Below are 20,677 nucleotides of genomic sequence, written 5' to 3'. Positions count from 1 at the left end.
AAGGGTCTAGAAAATTCAGTACTATTTGATAGCGCAGTGGAACATTTTCTTTGTCAGTGTGTTCATTTTCTGATCTGATATAATGATATAAAAGACTTGCTCACATGATGGTATGGCATAGTTCCAAATCTCCAGGAAGTTTCTCCCTCCCTACGAGCAGGTCATTATGAAGGCCTAATTTATAGTGTGGCAAGTCCTTTGGAGAAGGAATTAAAACAGCATCAGAGTTTGATTCGTTAACGCAATGAACCATTTTTAACCTCAAACTCGCAAACACACACGCACGCACCCCTACAAAATGTAGTAATTTCTAAGAAATAATGCTGCCATCTAGTGTCAGAGATGCATAATTTGTCATATTCCCCAAGGTGCAAATTGCTCTTTACATCAGTTGAATTTAGTCACTAAAGGTTAAAATCCTCGTTAGCTTAAAGGGCCGGTATATAGCATGGATGAAAGATCAATCAGCGGGTATTACAGAGTCTCTCAATGATTGCGCCAAAGCACTGAGATAATGTATTCATTTTTATAATGATTCCAAAACAAGCATCTCTAATGATCGCAAAGAGGCCATTAGGCAAATCAATTATTCAAACAGAAAGGAGACAGACCAGACCCGATAAACATGAGCATTTGGCTCTAATCACAGCAATCTAATTAGGACGTTAGTAAGAATGAGGACAGTTTTTGTGAACCCATTAATTAATACTGACATTTTGAGTCGTAAATAAACCTGAAAGTGCCCGTGATGGGGAGAGAGGTGGGGGGGAAAAGTTCCAGGAGAAAGTTTTTTTTTTTCCCTGACTACAGTGTACAGGCAGTTTGGAGAAGAGCATAAAACAGTGTTATGAGTGCCCTCCTACACCCCTCCTGCTAAAGTCAGCTCAGCTCATCCTTGACAGCCACCGCTTTCTTTTTTTTTTTTTCTGTCGACTTTCTGCCGCATTAAGTGAGAGGATGATAGTATTGGTGGCAGGTTATGGATACATTTCTTCTGTGAGATGGATCACACCTCTGCTGACAATTCAGTGCACTTGTGGCTCATTGTGGTCTTAACTAGTATTGATTTCCATCACAGATAAGAGGGCCAAGTCTCTAAGAGAACGTTTAATCTCTGCGAATCCCACCTCCTCTGCTTGGATGCTACATTGAGTCCAAGCCTGAGAGCACAGTAAATATATTAGTAAATAAATCGCATCCAGTCTCTTGAGCACGTCTGGCAGTAATCCCACAGAAAGGAAAATAAGCCCAGAAGAGAGGAAGGAAGATATATATAAATACATGAAAAAGAGAGAGAGAGAGAGAGAGAGAGAGAGAGAGAGAGAGAGACTACTAAACAGATAGCATGTTTCCATTTAATAATGCCATGTGTCCAGAAACAATTAAAAAACAAACAAAAAAAACCAATAAAACATTAAATGGTAAAAACTTGGATCTGACCCCATGGTCTTCCATAAGCTTGTTGCTCTCTAGGAATTCTAGGTTTTTAGGAAATTGCCTCTGTTACAAAAAACTAGGTGAGACTGCAAGAGTTTCAACTAAGAGTTTCTGACATGTCTCTATAGTAAAACTGAACAGTGAGCCATGGAAGTGAGTGGCACTATACATCTTTGAGATAAAGCAAATTTGCATTATGATGATAATCACTTTTATTTGGATCCATGATTGAATTAAAAACGAGAACCCGTTACGCAACTATACACACACACCTCATTTGTCCATTCAGCATCCTGGCTATGAAACAAAACCTTTTCAAATCTTTTTTTCATTTACTTTGTTCAAGTCAGCATTATGTAGGCACCATCTTTTCTCAGAATTGCTCAGGAACGCAAAACTGTTGCCATGACGACGTCTGAACAAGTTGACAAGGTGTTCTGTGCAGTTCTGCTTAGCTGACAAGGAACAGAGCCAGACATGATCCCTGGTTCATCCTGAAGAGGGGAAAATAGATGGGGGACCTTGTGAAGACCTGTGAGGGTCAATGTTCTGTGGTTCTTCAAGTCAATTCTTTCTTCTCTCCTTGTCCATCTCTGTTCAAAGGTATACAGTTCCTTAAGGGTCTTCACCACGACAAGGACTAGACAAAGATCTCTTGGCACAGCTGACACTAGGAACAGAGGGTCTCTTGGTACAGCTGGCGCAAGGACTAGAGGAAGGTCTCTTGGTACAGCAGGCACAAGGACTAGAAGAAGGTCTCTCGGCACAGTGGGCATGTGGATTTGTTGCTTGAGGTGAACCATTTATACTGTAAAACAGAGAGAAGTGGAGAAAATATGAGAACACATTTATGAACATGAAGCATGAATGAAGACTTGCTGCCGGCAGAAGTGCACAGATGCACTGCAATGCAAACTGCTTTTCAAGTACATTTGGTAACCAACGAATTCTATCAAGAACTCAAAGTGTAAACACACACACACACACACACACACAGTAATAATAATAGTGCATAGTGCTTAATTTCTCACTGTTTTTATGTGTTTAGACAAAGTTGTCTGCCAACTTAAACACATATTTCCACTCATCCACACACACAGACACAAATAAAACACACATATTTGCCAGCATCAGCAGTGCACCACTGTGCATGACTCACCAGGCAGGCAGAGTGGAACTTCTTCTTGCAGGTGCGGCAGGCTTTCTTTGGCAGTGAGTAGTTGGAGCCGTGGATAACGGAGAAGCAGATCATGCAGTCCTCCACACCCTCGAAGCGCTTGTCCACGTTGTTCTTCCACAGCGCCAGGCCCTCCATGATGCTCCCGTTCTACGCACGCCGGAGAGAAAAGATCATCACGTCAGTGAATGATTACCATGATTGATGTTTTCGGCATACTGTTTTAATAACACTTGACTTGGATAGTCCACCTACGGACTATGCATATGTTTTTTGACATTCAACTAAAAACTGTTGTTGACCAATTAATGAACATCACCTTGACAAAACCCGACACCTAACCCTAACTGTGATGCCTGTGCATGGAGACGAGGTTTAAGAAAGATGCATACAGGTGTGTAAGCATCACACCTGGTGCATTAGGTAGGTATAGGAGGATAAAAGTGCATGGGCATCTCACCTGGTGCGTTAGGCAGGTATAGGATAATAAAAGTGTATGGGCATCTCACCTGGTGTGTTAGGTAGGTATAGGAGGATACAGGTGTGTAAGCATCTCACCTGGTGCGTTAGGCAGGTATAGGAGGATAAAAGTGTATGGGCATCTCACCTGGTGCGTTAGGTAGGTATAGGAGGATACAGGTGTGTAAGCATCTCACCTGGTGCGTTAGGTAGGTATAGGAGGATAAAGGTGTATGGGCATCTCACCTGGTGCGTTAGGTAGGTGCTGAGCTGGAGCATCCAGTTCCTCCACTGTTGCACGGCGACCCCGACACGGCGGCCGCTCTCCACAGAGATGGAGCCCAGCGGGTAGTTCTGGGGCAGCTGGATGACCAGCTCGATGAAGATGTCGTCCACCGAGTAGGTGGCGATCACCTCCCGGGTGGTGGTGCGGGCCTTCACCTGGGTAAGCAGGACAGGAAGAACAGAGTCAGATCACAGGTTTCTGGCTCACTACTACAAAGGCAAAAATCAGGTCAGCCTTAGGATATACAAAATCTCTCTCTCTCTGTCACGCACACATACGCACACACACACACACGCACACACCACACACGCACACTTTTATTTGGACTGACAAGAAAGCTAAAAGAATCAGACATAATCCAAATAATGATAGAATCGATTATGAATTTGCAAGGTAAGAATCAACTCAATAGTCCACTCAATACTAATCTAGATAATAGCGCACCTAAATAAAGGTAATAGCATCGCTTTTATACAATGTACTCGCACACACTCACACTGATAGCCCGACTCCCTAATACATGATGCAGTGACATGAGCTGAGTAGTCCCTGCTGAGAAGAGAAGAGAAGAGGAGAGAGAGAGAGAGAGAGAGAGAGAGAGAGAGAGAGAGAGAGAGAGAGAGAGAGAAAGAAAGAAAGAAAGAAAGAAAGAAAGAGAGAGAGAGAGAGAGAGCAAGCTTTAAAGGGGCATGACTTACCGTCATGCTGTCGAAAGTCTGTGTGCTAGCGTGCACGGAGGCGATCTCCTGTGCTGAGAGCACACTGCTCACGTAACGGCTGGTGAACCGGTCAACGGTGCTGACCACACGCTTCTCCTGGCTGTTCCACCACAGGCGCACCATGGCAGGCAGGTCCTTCAGCGCACCGTAGTACACCGAGCATGCCAGGTGGGGCACCTCCCACTGCATGGAGTCCACCTCTGAGACACACACACACACACACACACACACACACACACACACACACACACACACACACACACACACACACACACACACACACAAGGCATTTCAAGGTGTTGCATGTAGCAAATGTTTTTGAAGCATTATTATTTCTATTCAAAAACATGTATCCAGTGTCTGCCCAGACATTAATGTGTGTTTGTGTGTATAACATCAGTGAGGAGTGGAAAATGCTCTACACTTCACAATATAATTACAAATATCACAAGCACGTTCAGCAACAGAACTTACTGCTCACTGAGAGGGATATCGGCTCAGTGAAGAAGGTCTTGTACTCTTTGCTGCTGGCCTCGGTTCCTTGTCCAGGGAGAACCGGGTTCTCAGGCATGAGACGGAACAGGTGAAGCAGCAGCTGATGCAGTGAGCGGCTCTTCTTCAGGTACTGGGAGTACTGGACACGCAACTGTGGATCCAGAATGCACTCCCAATCAGCGGTAACAAAAGAGTACCGAATTGTGACGTTCCGTTTCCATGACGGCCGTGTCACTGGATCTAAACAAACTTTTTTAAACAATAACAACGCCAAACAATGGCTCTTGTCCAGGCGCTGGAAGTGCTGAGCACACAGTTGTGATAAAAGACACCACTCAGATCAGCCATGAGCTTAGACAGGGTTCCCACCCATTTTCACTGACAACATTTCAAAACCTTTCCATGACTTTTTAATGACCTTGAAAGAAATTTCCATGACTTTCCAATGACCTTGAAAGAAATGTCCATGACTTTTCACGACCTACAAGTACAAATGTACCACATGTTGGGGCCAATTATGCAAGAGGTGACAATATTGGATAAAATGAGAGTTTGACAACATTTCTTTTCCCGTTATCTAAATACATTTTCACTGCTAAATACAGGGACTAGTTGAACCTAAACTTGAGATTTTACTGGGGCACAGCAGTTCAGTACTGGGGCACCTGAACCATGACTATTCCAAAACTTTCAATGAAATTACTGAATTCCATGAATTTTCCAGGCCTGGAAAATGGGATTTCCATGGCTGTTGGAACCCTGCTTAGAGACCACTGTGTGATAAAACAAGTCATAATCATTATTATCATCACTGTTGCTATTTTATTAAATGTATTAAATATTTATTATTATTATTATTATTATTATTATTATTTATTAGAAAATATACTGTTCCTTTAATACCATCACTAAGCAGCAGTTTTAAGAGCAAATTAACTACTGTTGGCATCAACTTCAAATTCATTTAAATGATATATGGTCATGTAAAGGATGGCTAAAAGCAATTACCATTCCTACTAGGCATCCAGGCTATGCAGTATATACTGTAATTCTGTGATCCGGAATGAAACACCCCATTAAAATGTAAGAGTACAAATTTAAGAAAAACCTTCACAGTAAGGCTACATCACCAAAAAGGTTTGCATGCAAGGAATCTTTTTTCCATTGCCAACCGATGGTAGAGTTAGCAAGGTTTTGCAGCATAAAAAGTCTTACATTCGAGGGAGAGGCCTTGAAGAAGGTCAGGAGGAGCTTCCAGGCCAGCAGGTATCCCAGAATGCAGCAGTGCTCCACGCTGAGCGGCTGCACCACGGCAAACTCGCCCACCTGCACACCAGCCAGAATGTTCTCCAGCAGCTCCTCTGTGGCCGTCAGGATGCTCATCAGAGCGGCTGGGGGTGACCTATCACACACACACACACACACACACACACACACACACACACACACACACAGAGGGAAACCCATATTCTTAACGCAGCAAGACTACATAACTTAAATGTGCCCATCTCATTTAGCATCAAATATTAAAATTAATTTTTGGACCATATATTGCACTAGTGTTGCATGACTATGTTCATAGCTTCTTTGGTACAATGATTTTTGGAATGGTACAAATACACCTTGATAGAAACTGGAACAGGCAGAGCCCAGAACAGGTGTGTCTCTGAATCAGGTGTGTTTCATAGTCAGCTGCTCTATGGGCAGTTTATAGACCTCTGAAGTTCGCTTACAAAAAAAGCTGCCATCTTTGACATCCGGTCTCTGGCGATTTTTGCTATGGGAAAATAACATGGGGATTTTGAATTATCGCACCTGTTAAACTCTAGCGGGGATGAAAAAGTCTGAAATGCAGACATTTTCCTGAACACACTTTTGTCCTTTGCCTTCGAGTGGATACTGTGATCTCCGGTACGTGAAGGTGGCCCACTTAGATTGCAATGCAACTTGCCATAGGTAGTTAGCTTCAATTAACAACCGAACCTCCTTATATGGGCAAAGATTTTGCCGTTTTGGTTCTTTTTTGTAGGCAAACTTCAGAGGTCTATATTGAGTAGCACACTTACAGGCTTGGCTCCTCCCCATCGTCCTCTTCTGACTTGCTGTTGTCACTTTCAGTGTCACTCTCAGGAAGCTGGGGCATCACTCTGGAAGGAGGAGATTTAAGAAGTCACTTCACTACATGTGCACACATATGTTTACGTGGGTGTATGTATGTGTGTATGTGAGTGAGTGAGTGCGAAAGAGAGAGAGTGAGTGAGTGAGTGAGAGAAAGAAAGAGCGTGTGTGTGTGTGTGTGTGTGTGTGTGTGTGTGTGTGTGTGTGAGTGTGAGTGTGAGTGTGAGTGTGAGTGTGAGTGTGAGAGAGAGAGAGAGTGAGTGAGTGAGTCAAGCAATAGTTCTTCTCCATGTAAGTGAATGAGAATAATTTTTTCTAAGAGTAAAAAAAATGTTGATGGGAAAAGTGCTTTTTGCCAAAGATGTCCACCGACAGAAAACCGGCTCCGTTCCTGTTCCCGAACCAACATTTGAACCGGTCGGAGCATTTCGACCAAACAAAACACGGTTCAGAACGTGCCACTTTGGTTCAGAGCTTGAACCAGAAAACAATTGTTTTTTCCAGCGAACCGAAGTGCGCGTGTCATTTTACCGTTCAGATGGGAGAAGACCATGAGTAAACAAAACTAATCAACTAGCATTACACTGTTGACGTTGACTAGCATTTCAAACAGCTAATTTGAGCTGTTTTTACGGGACAACTGTTTATATTATTCTCCCGTTTATGTATCTCATTAACTTTTGATTTGCATGCAACACCCATTGTTGATGACGCACCCTTGGTTCGGTTCAAAACTGGTGGAAATGCGGGCTGGTTCACTAGATAGCACCAAGGTTTCAAAGAATTCTGAAGGGAACCGGTTCAAGAACGGGTTCGCTGTCGGTGAAAAAAAAAACGCCTTCTGTGTGCTTCTCACTTGTTGAGCATGTGGTAGACGCTGAGCTGCAGCGGGCGGGCCTTGAAGAGGAGCAGTGGCGTGAGCGTGTTGAGGAGCGTCTGCTGGACGTCGGGCAGGTTGCTGCGCTGTCCGGCCACCAGCCGCGCCGGCAGCTTGTTCTCCAGCAGCTGCTGGACGGGGATGTGGGTGAGCGCCTCCCCCACCGCACGCACCGCCGCCAGCGGGAACAGCGGGTCGTCCGGCTCCCGGAACACCTCTGCAGGACAGCAGAGAGGACAGGCAGGACACAGCAGACAAACAGGATGGTGTTACTAATAGTTTTCTTTACTGATGGTTTCTAAAGAAAGTTACCGGGAGAAGTGCAGAGAAACAGACAAATGAATCACTTCACTGCTTCCCATGTTTAAGAATAATCTATAAAAACAGAAAGATACTAAAACATGTAGCTTAAACAAAACTTGCAACAAAACCTTTTGCCTAAATAACAGGCTTAGGTAAGACTCTATCACATAACTCTTCGTAAATAATTACTGCATCATTAAAACCAGTGAAGCACACCTCTTAAACACACTTTTATAACTCACAACACCAACTCAAAACCCTAAGCCAAGTGCTGTATATATCAGTGTCTTTCATCACTAAGCAAGTTACTCTTCAAAACCACATGGTAGTGTATGTCTTTGCTGGGGGCCAGAATAAAAGGTGCTATAGCCTCACCTGGAATTTTGACGAGTAGGGGCAGGAGCAGGCTGTTGATGCCCTCGGAGAAGAACTCCTGCCACTCAGTACACAGCTCCGGAGGCAGCTGCTCCACCACACCAGAAGGGGGTGCTGTGAGGAACGCAGTGAGTCGTACAATCAGCTCACACGTCTCGCAAACAAACAGCTGGACCCAGGGGTTCCAGAACACGGCAGTGTTCTCACTGGCTGTCTGAGGGGGGACACATTGAGCACAAGGCAAGGCAATGACCATCGATCTTCTCTATGTCCTCCAAATACAATATCAACATTTCAGGCAGACACACAATTTTTCAAGTATACTGTAGAAGGGACTAACAGTCAATGAGATGATTCCAGTTACTTTGTTGTCCATTTAGACAGCAGAAACAAGATACACAGTCATGTTGTGTATTATTAGTTGAGTAGTTGTTCATATCACAAGCAGATTTAACATGTTTAGGAAAATTACTGACAACAGATGTTAGTCTTACCTAGATGTGATCATAATCCTTATGTCCCTTTCTATCAAGTTATGACATTAGGTTCTGCACTCATACATAATTAATGAGGGCCACTTCAAAACATACACTCTGTCCAAACAGTCTGAATCTGCAAGGCCACACACACACACACACACACACACACACACAGATATCTCGTTGCTGTGACCTAAGATGACAGCGTACCTCTAACCAGGCGAGCACTGAACAGAGCAGGAAGTCCCACTGCGCCTCCCGGAGGATGGTGGGGGAATGACTCATCTGCCAGGACAGGAAACGCATCATTTCCACCGTCAAAGACAGATCTTCAGCAGACACTTTGCCCAGGTCACTAAGAGAAAAGTCAGACTTGTTAGATCAATAGAATTCTATACTAACATTAACATTAACATTCACAACATGAGGTTAGATTGCAATGAATGCAGAATGAAAAGAAAGAAAGAGTGCACATGTGTATGCATCAGTTGAGATGACAATAGGGGGATTCGACTTGGTGTAGCCGCCTGCAACCATCTTAAGCTGACTGCATAACGTGATTATTTCTGAGCTTCTAATGCGTTTTCAAACCGGAATTGTGCATACATCATGGTTGAAAATGTATTAGAATCTCAGCTACATCAAGTCGAATCCCCCTAATGCCTCTTCCAGACGCTCATACAAGCGGGCATTGTAAACAGCCGTAGCGCTGCTCTGACCTGCTGAAGAGGAACCAGTCCTCTTTACTGTTGCGCCACTCCATCATGGTGGCCAGGGCAGCCTGCAGCACCTCATTCTCTACAGGGGTGTCCGCCCCCAGGCAGCAGTGCAGGACTGCGATACTCGCCGACACATCTGGAGGAACCGGAACAACATTAATGTTTCATCACTTAACAGATGTTGTTATTATTCTAATTGGACAGGATATTGGCCATTAGTATGTGCGCCCCCTCTTGAGTTCAGACCCAGGATTTTGGCATTGTTAGCACATAACTCTACCAGTACTGCTCCAGTAATATTCAAAAGTAAATGTAAAATGTAAAATAATATTTAAATGTAAATCAGGTTTCTCGGCCAACTATCCTTGTGTCTACAAGGAATTTGGTCTCTGCATTTATCCCATCCGTTAATTAGTGAAACATACACAGCACACAGTGAACACACAGTGAGGTGAAGCACACACTAACCCGGAGCATTGAGCTGCCTTGCTACAGCGGCGCTCGGGGAGCAGTGAGGGGTTAGGTGCTTTGCTCAAGGGCACTTCAGCCATGGATGTGGGCATGAGAGAGCAGTGCTCAACCACTTCCCCCGCCCAGACCCTTCAGTTACAAGCCCAACCCCTTATCAGTAGGCCACAGCTGCCCCATAATTTGCCTTTATTAGAAGTCAAATTAGATTCCATAATTTTATTTCATAATTTTCAGTTGCATAACAGTACCTATTGTTCGCATCAGTAAGCTCTAAAATAAGGAAGTGCTTACTGTGGTTGCCGTCCTGCCAATTGAGCAGTTCAGCGATGGACAGAGCGGTCAGGGACTCTCTCTCATCCCTGGACAGGGATGGACACAACACCTGCAGCGTGTTCACACTCTTCTCTGTGAGAGGGAAAAAGCTGCAAAAACACAAAGCGTGCACGATCAAGTGTACAGCAATGATTCTTGTGCAAGAATGCAAGATAAACAAGACATATTCAGCATATTTAGAACAAGAGTCTAATCCAATGTAATTAGCTGTAATGATGCTTATCAAACAAATCAAACACCCAAATGCTCAGACTTTGTTTAATTAATCTATTTATGCTTGTATTCATTTGTAATGAGTGCCCATTTACCTCTCCACATTCCCATAGAGGCTCTGGATGTCAGCAGGAGTCACATCTCCAGTCTGAATGTAGCTACAGAGCGTCAAAGCCCACAGGGAACCCTCAGTCAGAGACCTGAAGGAGAGGAGAGGAGAGGAGAGGAGAGGAGAAGGGTTTTGGGTCACTGACATACTCTAATACATCTTTCTGTATAAAAGACATGTAGTAATGACATGAATGAGATATTTTAAACTAGCGTTTTGGGATGATAGATTTGGGATTGAAATTGGATTCTATTTCAAGAATTTAATTGAGGTGTTTCCCTATGGGGTATGCCCCTCCAAAATGCCTTCTCAAGCCTCTGCTACAACAGCCAGGGCTGACTGAAAATCATGAATTACACAGTATATCAAAATGTGTGCATTAGAGCTCTGCACATATCCCAAAGGGAGATGGGTTTCTTGATATCAAGAGGCATAAGCGAAATGATTAATCTGGAAGTCAGCATGAATTTACCCCATCCACAAAATTTGAGGACAGGAAATCTGGTTTGTTGTCACTCATTAAGAAGTCTATCTGGTTAAGATGCGTTCAGGCCAATGAAATCGTTTGGGTAGGCTTTATATGATGAAGGACAGATGAGCAACAGTGAGGCAGTCATCCACGTCACCTGAGCGCACTTGAGTTGGTTTTGTTTATGACAAAATCACTGCAACTGGAGAAGCAAGATGTGTAGATCTATCCCGTTTAGATCTATTGCGTCTTACACGACAAGATATTGACAGCGCAATAACTTTAAAAAAGACAAACAGAAAACGGTGATTAAGGCATTTGGCATCCTCAAAATTTGTGGGCGGGGTAATTTAGTCTGCAACACGCCCCATCATCAAATCCAAATGGCGTATTACCAGACTCAAATTCTGATAGGAAGGAAATGATAGAGAACTGGCCAACAGTCACTTACAAAACTTAAGCAAATGAACAAATAGTAATGAGTTTACCTTGTGAACAGTGTCTGTAATAGATGAGGGCTAATTTTGTGTACTCTAGTGATGAGGTCCCACTCTTGGAGCATTTTGTGGAAGTCAGAAACAACGGAAGGAGAGTATTCCATCTCGGAACACCACTGGAAAGCATACAGGATTTCGGCAACTGGTGACAAGACACAGCAAGACAGAGATGCGGTTTCTGAGAAATGGACAAATTCAACGTGCAGCCGAGAGAGACAACTTGTCTCATCTCAACTCGCGTCAAGTAAACAGATGACTCAGATCATTGCAAAATTATTATGCATCTGTCCAAAGGTCCCTATTAGCCCTAAGCACAGAGTGGGGAATAATACAAATGAATACATGAGCACACAGCTACTCAGAATTCAATGGCATTATTAAGAGAAGCAATGCACTGAATACCACCAACCGATTTAGAAGAAATAAATTTGGAGATTAAGCAGTACAGCTTCACAGCTAAAGGCTAAACTCATCTTTTTTAAAGTGCACCAATCAAATAGTTATTAATATTTATTTCTGTTCTGGTTGTTTTTTAATTATACTATTATTCTATGTTCTAAGTCATCTGCTAAGAGACCAGAACCATAAGCAGGATGGGAATGCTGCTCTGTATCTGTGGGCAGTGATGCCATGGCTCACCCGTGTGTTTGAGCGGCGGCAGTTCCAGAGCGCTGGCGGGGTCCTGGGCGTCGCCCTGTCCACTGGTGGCCTCGGCTGCCGTGCAGATGACCTGTCCCAGCAGGGCGGAGGCACAAAGGTGTGCGGGGAGGCGGGCGGATGTGCGGAACTTCCAGGCGTCCATACAGGGGTAGGCACATGACGCCCGCAGCCTCCCAGAGAGGAGGGGACTTTTCACCCACTGAGGGAGGCAAATAGGATCACATGGCAATTGATATATGGGAAAAGGCTGTGTTTGGGTTTCATCAACAGCAGCTCATTCATTAACATGTATCTTCATATCTACATGTAAATGTATCTTCATAAAACTTTACAAGCTAGTACAGTTATGTCAAGTCTGGCTACAAGCTGGTGTCAGAAAGTGAAACAGGTAAGGGCGCAGGGCAAGGCTACACACCTGTGGAGGCAGGGCCTGCCTGGTCTTCCTCCACTCCTCCTCAGAGAGGCTCAGGCAGTGGATGAACTGGGACAGGAGCTGGCGTCCACTCTGCTGGACCGAACACAGGCGCTGCACCAGGCTCTGGACCGCCTGCACCAGAACCTGGAGACTGGGGAACAGAGAGAACACACAATGCCTTAAGGGACCTGAGGGGTTCTAGAGAGGTCTCTACTTATTCCGGTAGTTAGAATAAGAACCTTATGTGAAGCAGGTTGGGTGGTGAAGTCATGAGGTCATGAAGTGTTTAATGTTGGATCATAGATCATAGATAGATCATATTCTCTGTTATATGCTTTGCTTGACACCCATGATGTAGCCGTGGAGAACAGTCCAAAGGGTTTAAACTCTGATAGGACTGGACATTCCACAGCGGCTGACAGAGGCCAAATCCTGACCTTTTGACCCCCAGTGAGGAGCTGATGAGTTGGGTCTTCACCCACAGGGCCACACTCTGTAGAAAGGAGCCCTCCACCACCTTCGACTCCTGCAGGTTGACCAGGGAGCCAACGCCAGCAAAGCAAGCATGCTTCAGCTTCTGGAGAAGGGTGTCTGAGGATCACAAATCAACAAAGAGAATTAGACATATCCACAATGAGCTGTTTGTTTTAATAATATAATATAATATAATATAATATAATATAATATAATATAATATAATCACCAATCCTAATAATATAAAAATGAACTCTAACTAGATGAAGGTCGACACCCAGTCCTGCACATTCTCTCCACAAAAATACAGTAAATCACGCTTTTCAATTTGTCTCCATCCCCTATTTTTGTGTATGGAAATGAGTGTGTGCGTTTGTGTGAGTGTGTGTGCCTGTGTGTGTGCGTACCTGTGTGTGTGGGTGTGTGTAGCTGATATGGCCCCCCACGAAGGGAATTCCACGAAACTTGGAATGCATTCAGAGGGTGTCATAAGGATCCTACACTTCAGCTGCGATTACAATGCCTCGTTTTTGCCTTTTAATTTTTAACTAGGTGCCGAGACCAACATACAAAAATAATTTGGTCATCCTAGGCCCTACGGTTCCCGAGATATTGACAGAAAACTGCGTCCGGCCTACCCTCCTTTCGGGGGGCCATGTGCGGCGGGGCAGCGACAATCAAAACGATTAATGGTTCCATGTCATCCTTGTTGGTCTACATGCCCAAGTTTCGTGCACACCGGCCGCTTCGCTAGCGCAGCGGTCACAATAATAATAATAATATTTAAAAAAATATTTTCAGGGTAAAGAGTTAATAAATAACATATATCTGTGCTAAACAGACAGATGTAAATGTGGATAATGAAATGAACAGTGCTCGTGCATTAGTTCATGTTAATCCAAGCTCTGCATAGCGCGGTGCCTACCTGAGAGACAGGTGATGCTCTGGTCCTGGGCACACAGCTGGAAGACGGTGAGCAGGAGCTCCTCAGCCGAGGCCAGCAGGAGACAGCCCTTCACCGACGAGAAGAAGTTGGCCGCCACGTCCGAGATGAACGACACCAGCGGCTCCATGTTGCCCGCGTCCGACATGCCCTTGGCCTCGGACAGCGTGGCATGAAGTTTATCGATGATCTTCTCAACATACTCCTTCCCTATGAGGGTCTCTGTAGATAAACCAGCAAACCAATCAATACAAAAACATACTTGTACTTCATTATACTTATACTTCATCACTAAGACTTCAGCTTAAATGTCAAGAGCAATTCCATAATGAAGGTACTTGGAAGGATAACAAACAGCGTGAGAAAATCAGAAAAATGCGATAGCAAAACAACATCTGGATGACATCTGGATCAGCTCTGGCACCTACCGTTGTTGTGCTGGTGAGACAGCACCAGACTGATGAGTGCCCAGCTGTGTGTGTGTGAGGAGGAGGAGGAGGAGGAGGATCCACGCAGACCCCTCGCACACAGCACTGCAGCCAGACCCACCAGACACTCGCCCAGCACAGAGCCCTTCAGCCAGCCACGGTACTCCTCAATACACACAGCATCAGCAGAGGCCTGAACATGGGAAACAGAGCGAGAGGGAGAGAGAAAGAGAGAAAGAGAGTGAGAAAGATAAAGAAGAGGAAGGGGCAGATGTTTTAATTTTTTATCCATTTAATCTATCAGGTGACGAGACTCTACTCAAAAGCACAAGTTTTCCAAAACACATTTTATGCAGGATGAATAAGAGCATGATTTAATTGTAAGCCCACCTTCTGTATGATTTGTAGGATGACTCCCCACTCCAGGTTCATCTGTAAACACAAAGAGGAATGCAGGAAATGAGAGTCAGAGGAATAGCACCAAAATCATATGAATACAGTAAAACCCAAGACACGCCCATGACTGTCAACAATTCTTTTGCGAGAAAATACATTTCCATGGGTTTTATACAGTTCCTGGTGTAGGCCTGGTCCATACCGTGGTGATGTGGTTGAGGATGCGCGTCTTCTCCTCTCTGGAGCTGCAGCAGTGCAGGGCACTGAACACCATGTCCACTAGGAAGTCCGTGTCCTTCCTGCCCTCCTGCCTCAGCCAGTCCACCACCCTCAAGAGGAGGAACCGCACAGCAGGGTTGCGGGCCAGCTCCGCATCCCCCAGGCCCAGGTCCTTCCCCTCCGCCTCCTTCCCCGCCGTCTCATCTGGCTGCAGCAGCACCTGGAAGACCTGCCGCGTGGGGAAGGCGCCCAGCAGCATAGACAGGAAGTGGAGGTGGCGCTCCGAGCCGCGCTCCGTCACGTGCACCATGTTCACCTCCGCCAGCTGGCACACCAGCTCCACCAGGTGCCCGCTGGTCCTCTGCGGAGGTGACCCGGACGACTCCTGCCCAGCTGCAGTCTCCTTTGGCTGGGACTCCTGGGCCCGAGCCTCCTGGGGGACCCCCTCCTCGCCTACCTCTCCTCCCTCACCGGGCTCCCTGGCATCCAGGCTGGAGAAGGAGATCTTGACGGACTTCTTCTTCCGCTTGCCCTGCCTCCAGGAGCCGGACTCGGGGTTCTGGGTGACCCGGAGCAGGGCGGCGATGCCCTCCAGTGTGTTCCGGTCAGGCTCCTCGCTGTCCACGTGCCGCAGGCACAGACGCCCCAGGCCCTCCCAATAGTCCAACAGTGCCCGCTGGAAGGTGGCCTCCGTGCCTGCTGGCGGGTCATCTGTGGTGCACGCGGGCGCAGCCCTCTTCTCCCAGGAGAGCAGCATGTCAGCTGCCAGAGGAAACAGAGGGCCAGTCTGAAGGGACGTAGTCTCCAGGGCCCTGTCCATCAGTGGCAGCAGCTGCACACAGAACACAGGCAACTGTCAAAGCAAGCTCTAACTGGGTCTGTCTGTGTGTGTGTGTGTTTGTGTGTGTCTGTGTGTGTGTGAGTGACAGAGAGAGAGAGGGAGAGACACAAAGAAAGAAAGAAAGAAAGAAAGAAAGAAAGGAGACCTAATTTCTACCTTTTCCTTATCATCCATCCATATGATAATTCCAACATAATCATCAACCAGCATCAACCCATATTAGAAGCATGCTGAATGTCAAGTAATCAAGTAATGAGAAAGCAATTGTTTTTTGCTGTGTCTGTGGTGTTTAAGGTCGTGTGATGAGTGTGCTCTGACCTGGTCAGCAATGACCATGCTCTGGACACTTTTCTGCTCCTGATCCTCCCCAGCATGCTGCACCAGGCAGTAGCGCAGGCACTCCACGGTGGCCACAATGATGGCCGCGCTCTCCGAGGGGCTGGACATGGCTCGCTCGCTGGAGAGACTGAGACAGACACAGATGTAGGGTTACAATCACACAGGCACACTGGAATATGGTTCCCTACCCATGCACAAAATGATGCAACACATACTTAAATGCAAAAAACAACCATCATAAATTTGCTTTAGTTTTGTTCATAAACTACTGTTGACAGATAGGAGTTCTTTGGGAAATGTATCCTTCGACTTAGGTCTTGTTACCTTTTTCCTTGTCCAATTTAATTGTGAGATTTAGAATAAGGAGATGAATATCTTCCCAAAGAAAGTCCCTTTGTATAGCTGACACTTTTACATCAGCTCACACAGCAGAATGATGGTCATTGACTACTCGGGCCGTCCATGCCTACCCAAGGATGATGTTTGTGAAGAGGATGGTGTAGAAGTCCAGGGCGGGGGTGGTGATCTCCTCGGGCAGCTTGCTGATGAAGGGCAGCAGGTTGGGGTGCAGGGCCGTGGCCAGGCCTTTGCCCCCCTCCTTCAGCAGGGCCCACAGCTTGGGCAGCACCCCTTTCCTGGCGTTCACATGGCTCCAGCAGTCCTGTAACAGCCAGAGAGCAGGGCTTAAAGCACAGCATTTTTTGGACTTGAATTCCAAACATTTTGAAGCCAATATGACAATCTTTTTTTTGTGTGTCTTACGCGGCCTGGTCCAAGCCTGAAATTCCGGCACATCCACAGAACTATTAGCCTGGTCCTTATCGCCTGTGACTACGTTTCTCTTCGTCAAATTTTGGCCGAAAGTACGTAGGATGGTAACACCAGGCTACAGAACTCTAGTCTGATGCAGCAACAATACTGTTTCCCAGCACTGGCCTGACACACAGCCAGGGAGAAGCCACAAATAATACCACAGCACTGCAGTCTGGCACAAGCAAAGGCAACAGCTGAGTTTGCATTTGGGCTATAGTCTGGAAACATTCCTCTGAGAGGAGCCTTGAGTGCCAGACTTTCTCTGTACAAACATTATTCTCACTATTATGCAAATAAATGTTTAATCAGCAGTGAGAATAACATTTGGTCCATGTTTGGTCCAGTTTTCAAATCAGGGCCTCCTGTGTTAGCATAAGTCCAGGCTCACTCCACAGACAGACAGACAGACAGACAGACAGACAGACAGACAGACAGACAGACAGACTTACCGTGATGCCTGACACCACATGCAGCACGGCGGCCCAGAGCGCAGGCAACACCACCGGGTCAGTGTCGTCGATGCTCAGGAGCACAGAGGAGCAGACACGCGGGCTCTCAGTCTGGACCAGCTGGGGCACCAGCTCACACAGACACGCCACCACCTCAAAGAATGCCCCTCGGACCTAGACACACACATACACACAGACACACACCAAAGCTTACTTAGTTCTACTATAAAGAGAAGAATGGATACAAGCCTTGTTCAATCATGTTCACAATGTCTTGGTGTGTTATGGCAATCCAATAACAATCACAGTTGTACCATCAACATACCTATGACATGTAGACTGACTGACTATTTAAGAAAAAGTGCATTTCCTTCTTCCTTTTTTAACACTGAACAAAGCATCACTCTTCAGTTAGAAGAGTGCCTGTGTGTGCCTGTGTGTGTGTGTGTGTGTGTGTAGCCTGCTTTCAGTTCATATACTCAGATGCTCACCTGAGGGGTCTTGTGTTTGCTGTACTTCCAGAACTTCCCCTGGGCCAGGAGCTGCGTGAGCCGCTCACCAAGGGCGTCACGGTCTGCCTGGGACAGGTGTGTGAGGAGCCTCTTCAGCGCCAGCAGCGAGCTGGTCAGCAGGCGCATGTACTTGGCCTCCCGCTCCTCCTCCGGCACGTTCCTGAGCAAACCCCCAGAATGGTTAAATGGACCCTACCCGTCAACTGTTCCTCAAACCAATGAGGGGATGATGATGCATTGGTTGCAACATTATCAAAACATGTATTGGTTTATGCTATATTGCATCAGTGACTTGATTGAGAGCAAGAATGTAGACAGTAAACAACTTACTGAGGATCACTTAAAGTGTCTGCCGTTTCTTTCAACAGGTTTTCCTGAAGTACCTATGCATCAAAACAGAATAAATGACCAAGTGTTAGAGGAAACACTTCAGAAGTGTTTTTACTGCTCATCAGAAGTAAAAGAGTGCGGACTTACAGAGAGAACTTCGTCCTTGCAGAAGCTGAGGGCCTCGGGCTGCTTGTTGAGAGGGAATGCTGCCTGGAATGCTACACTGGCCGCCGAGGAAGCCGGGGTGTATGTGTCACACTGGGCGATCAGCCAGTGACCCATGATGCTCTTCAGATATGGGGCGAGGTTCCTCTTCACTTTGAGAATGAGCTGCTCAAACGCCTGCTGTGTGGCCTCACGTACACGTCGGTCATGGTCCTGGGGGTGGAAGATAACTTAACAGGAAACCAGTCCACTTTGTGGTGGATGTTCATGGTAAAGTTAACATTAATGTTAACTTATGTCGGTCGAGTTCAGATCAATTAATCTTTAACGTCATATGTTTGTTGACTATGTTTGTTGTTTGTTGACTAACTTACAAAAATCTTCCACGGACAGTCTACGTTAACATACACGTCCCGGTGAAGGTAACGTAACGTTAACATTGCTTGCCGTTTTTTTAACTACCCAGAGCATGCTGACAACCTAATAAGTATAAGTATAAGTATAAGTATATATACTCTTTTGATCCTGTGAGGGAAATTTGGTCTCTGCATTTATACCAATCCGTGAATTAGTGAAACACAAACAGCACACAGTAAACACACAGTGAGGTGAAGCACACACTAATCCCGGCGCAGTGAGCTGCCTGCATCAACAGCGGCGCTCAGGGAGCAGTGAGGAGTTAGGTGCCTTGCTCAAGGGCACTTCAGCCGTTCCTACTGGTCGAGGTTCGAACCGGCAACCCTCCGGTTACAAGTCCGAAGTGCTAACCAGTAGGCCACGCCTGCCTCTGACTGCCTCAGAGCATCTGGCGGTGTGACTGCAGGAGAAAGCTGGACCCCTTACCACTGATATCTTGCAGTATATTCGTGGCCAGTACGGAAGCACTCCTTTGACTACATCTGGTTCTCTTTCTTGACACATTGCGCCAAATTCCTGTACAGCCTGAAAAGAACAGATAGCTGTGGTTAAGAAGGTATTAAAGATGTTACAAAGCAGTTGTGCTATGAAGTACTTAATAATCAACACTCGTCTGTGCAAGTCTGTGCTTACCTTTAACTTTGTGACAACATCTCTTTTTGACAGCTTCCGTAAAACCAAGCGGAAGTCTGCATCAACAAGGCTGTCTATGTCCTCAGCACCATGGACAGCTGGAACATAACCAGGGTCGTTTGATGTAGAGACTCCGAAACCGACAAATCCTGGAACTACCCCACCCTCCCGCGCCAGGAGTTCAGCGGCGCGGCCACTACTGGACGGCTGCAAGGGGAGGAAAATGTTCAGTAATTGCAGTGGGTCAGGGAATCATGTCGATGACTGTGTTAGGTGACAAGCCCTAATTACTATCTTTCCCACGCTCCCCACAATAAATCAATTCCAAATACAACATACCACAGCCTCAATAAGTGACGTCAGCGATGACCAAAGTTGGATAAATTAAGTTTAAAGTGGTGGAGCTGTGAAAAAGAAGAGTCTGAGGATCCCATAGGGAAGCCTTGCTTTGCCAAACTGGCATAACGTTATGGTTTTTTTTCACATGTAACATGACAAGACATTATAGGGTGTCACTCCCAGGACAACCTACTAGATAGACTAACTGGGGGAAACTGAAAGACCAAACAAGTTATTTAACTACCTGCCGAGCTAGCAACTGCTGGTGAGCCAATACACTGCTAACGTTACCGTTACTAACGTTAGCTTAGCTGAGTTTGTTATTATACAACTGAGCAGTCCCTTGAGGCAACATATATGCACAGATCTTACCCGAACGTTTCCTTTCGTCCTCTGTTTATTCTTCCCTCCCATTGTTCCCTTTGTAATCTGCGCGAATAAAACTTATAGGAAATCTGTGTTTAGATGAAGGTAACTTGTCCATAAAGTCGCATGGACTATCTTAAAGAGCGCGTCATTGACACTCGACACGGAAGTACGTTGAACCGGAAGTTGATACGTACCAACATTACATAATCACGACTCGGCAAAAGTCTTTTTTATTATTAGGCTATAATAAATTGTACTGTATGGAAATTGTCATTAGAATATTTTGCTTTAGATTTAGAACAACTACCCTATGTCTCTCTGTATAGACCCTTTCAACAATAAAAACAAAAACAATGCTTGAACATTCTATTTGGGCCCCAATCTACTTCCTCTGCATTA

The 20,677-nt window shown here is 45.7% G+C and overlaps 1 protein-coding gene across 1 annotated transcript; it reads right to left on the bottom strand.

The window, feature by feature from the left end:
• Window positions 1-1,341: 1,341 nt before the first annotated feature.
• ltn1 (listerin E3 ubiquitin protein ligase 1) lies at window positions 1,342-20,449 on the bottom strand. Its single transcript, XM_042092517.1, has 30 exons — window positions 20,282-20,449; window positions 19,571-19,777; window positions 19,364-19,462; window positions 18,503-18,733; window positions 18,356-18,408; window positions 18,005-18,185; window positions 17,514-17,687; window positions 16,722-16,912; window positions 16,231-16,378; window positions 15,055-15,903; window positions 14,847-14,888; window positions 14,457-14,649; window positions 14,011-14,250; window positions 13,049-13,202; window positions 12,612-12,762; window positions 12,176-12,395; window positions 11,528-11,678; window positions 10,557-10,661; window positions 10,207-10,337; window positions 9,445-9,580; window positions 8,936-9,080; window positions 8,247-8,460; window positions 7,548-7,785; window positions 6,640-6,720; window positions 5,789-5,975; window positions 4,553-4,724; window positions 4,058-4,278; window positions 3,320-3,514; window positions 2,597-2,764; window positions 1,342-2,245 (listed from the first exon to the last, which is right to left on the bottom strand). Exons 1-30 carry the CDS (start codon window positions 20,321-20,323, stop codon window positions 2,183-2,185), a joined length of 5,382 nt encoding a protein of 1,793 aa, XP_041948451.1. The 5' UTR covers window positions 20,324-20,449; the 3' UTR covers window positions 1,342-2,182.
• Window positions 20,450-20,677: the final 228 nt, after the last annotated feature.

The sequence above is a fragment of the Alosa sapidissima genome, chromosome 5, assembly GCF_018492685.1.
Source record: "Alosa sapidissima isolate fAloSap1 chromosome 5, fAloSap1.pri, whole genome shotgun sequence".
Taxonomy (NCBI): Eukaryota; Metazoa; Chordata; class Actinopteri; order Clupeiformes; family Clupeidae; genus Alosa; species Alosa sapidissima.
This window is presented reverse-complemented; position numbering and strand designations above follow the sequence as displayed.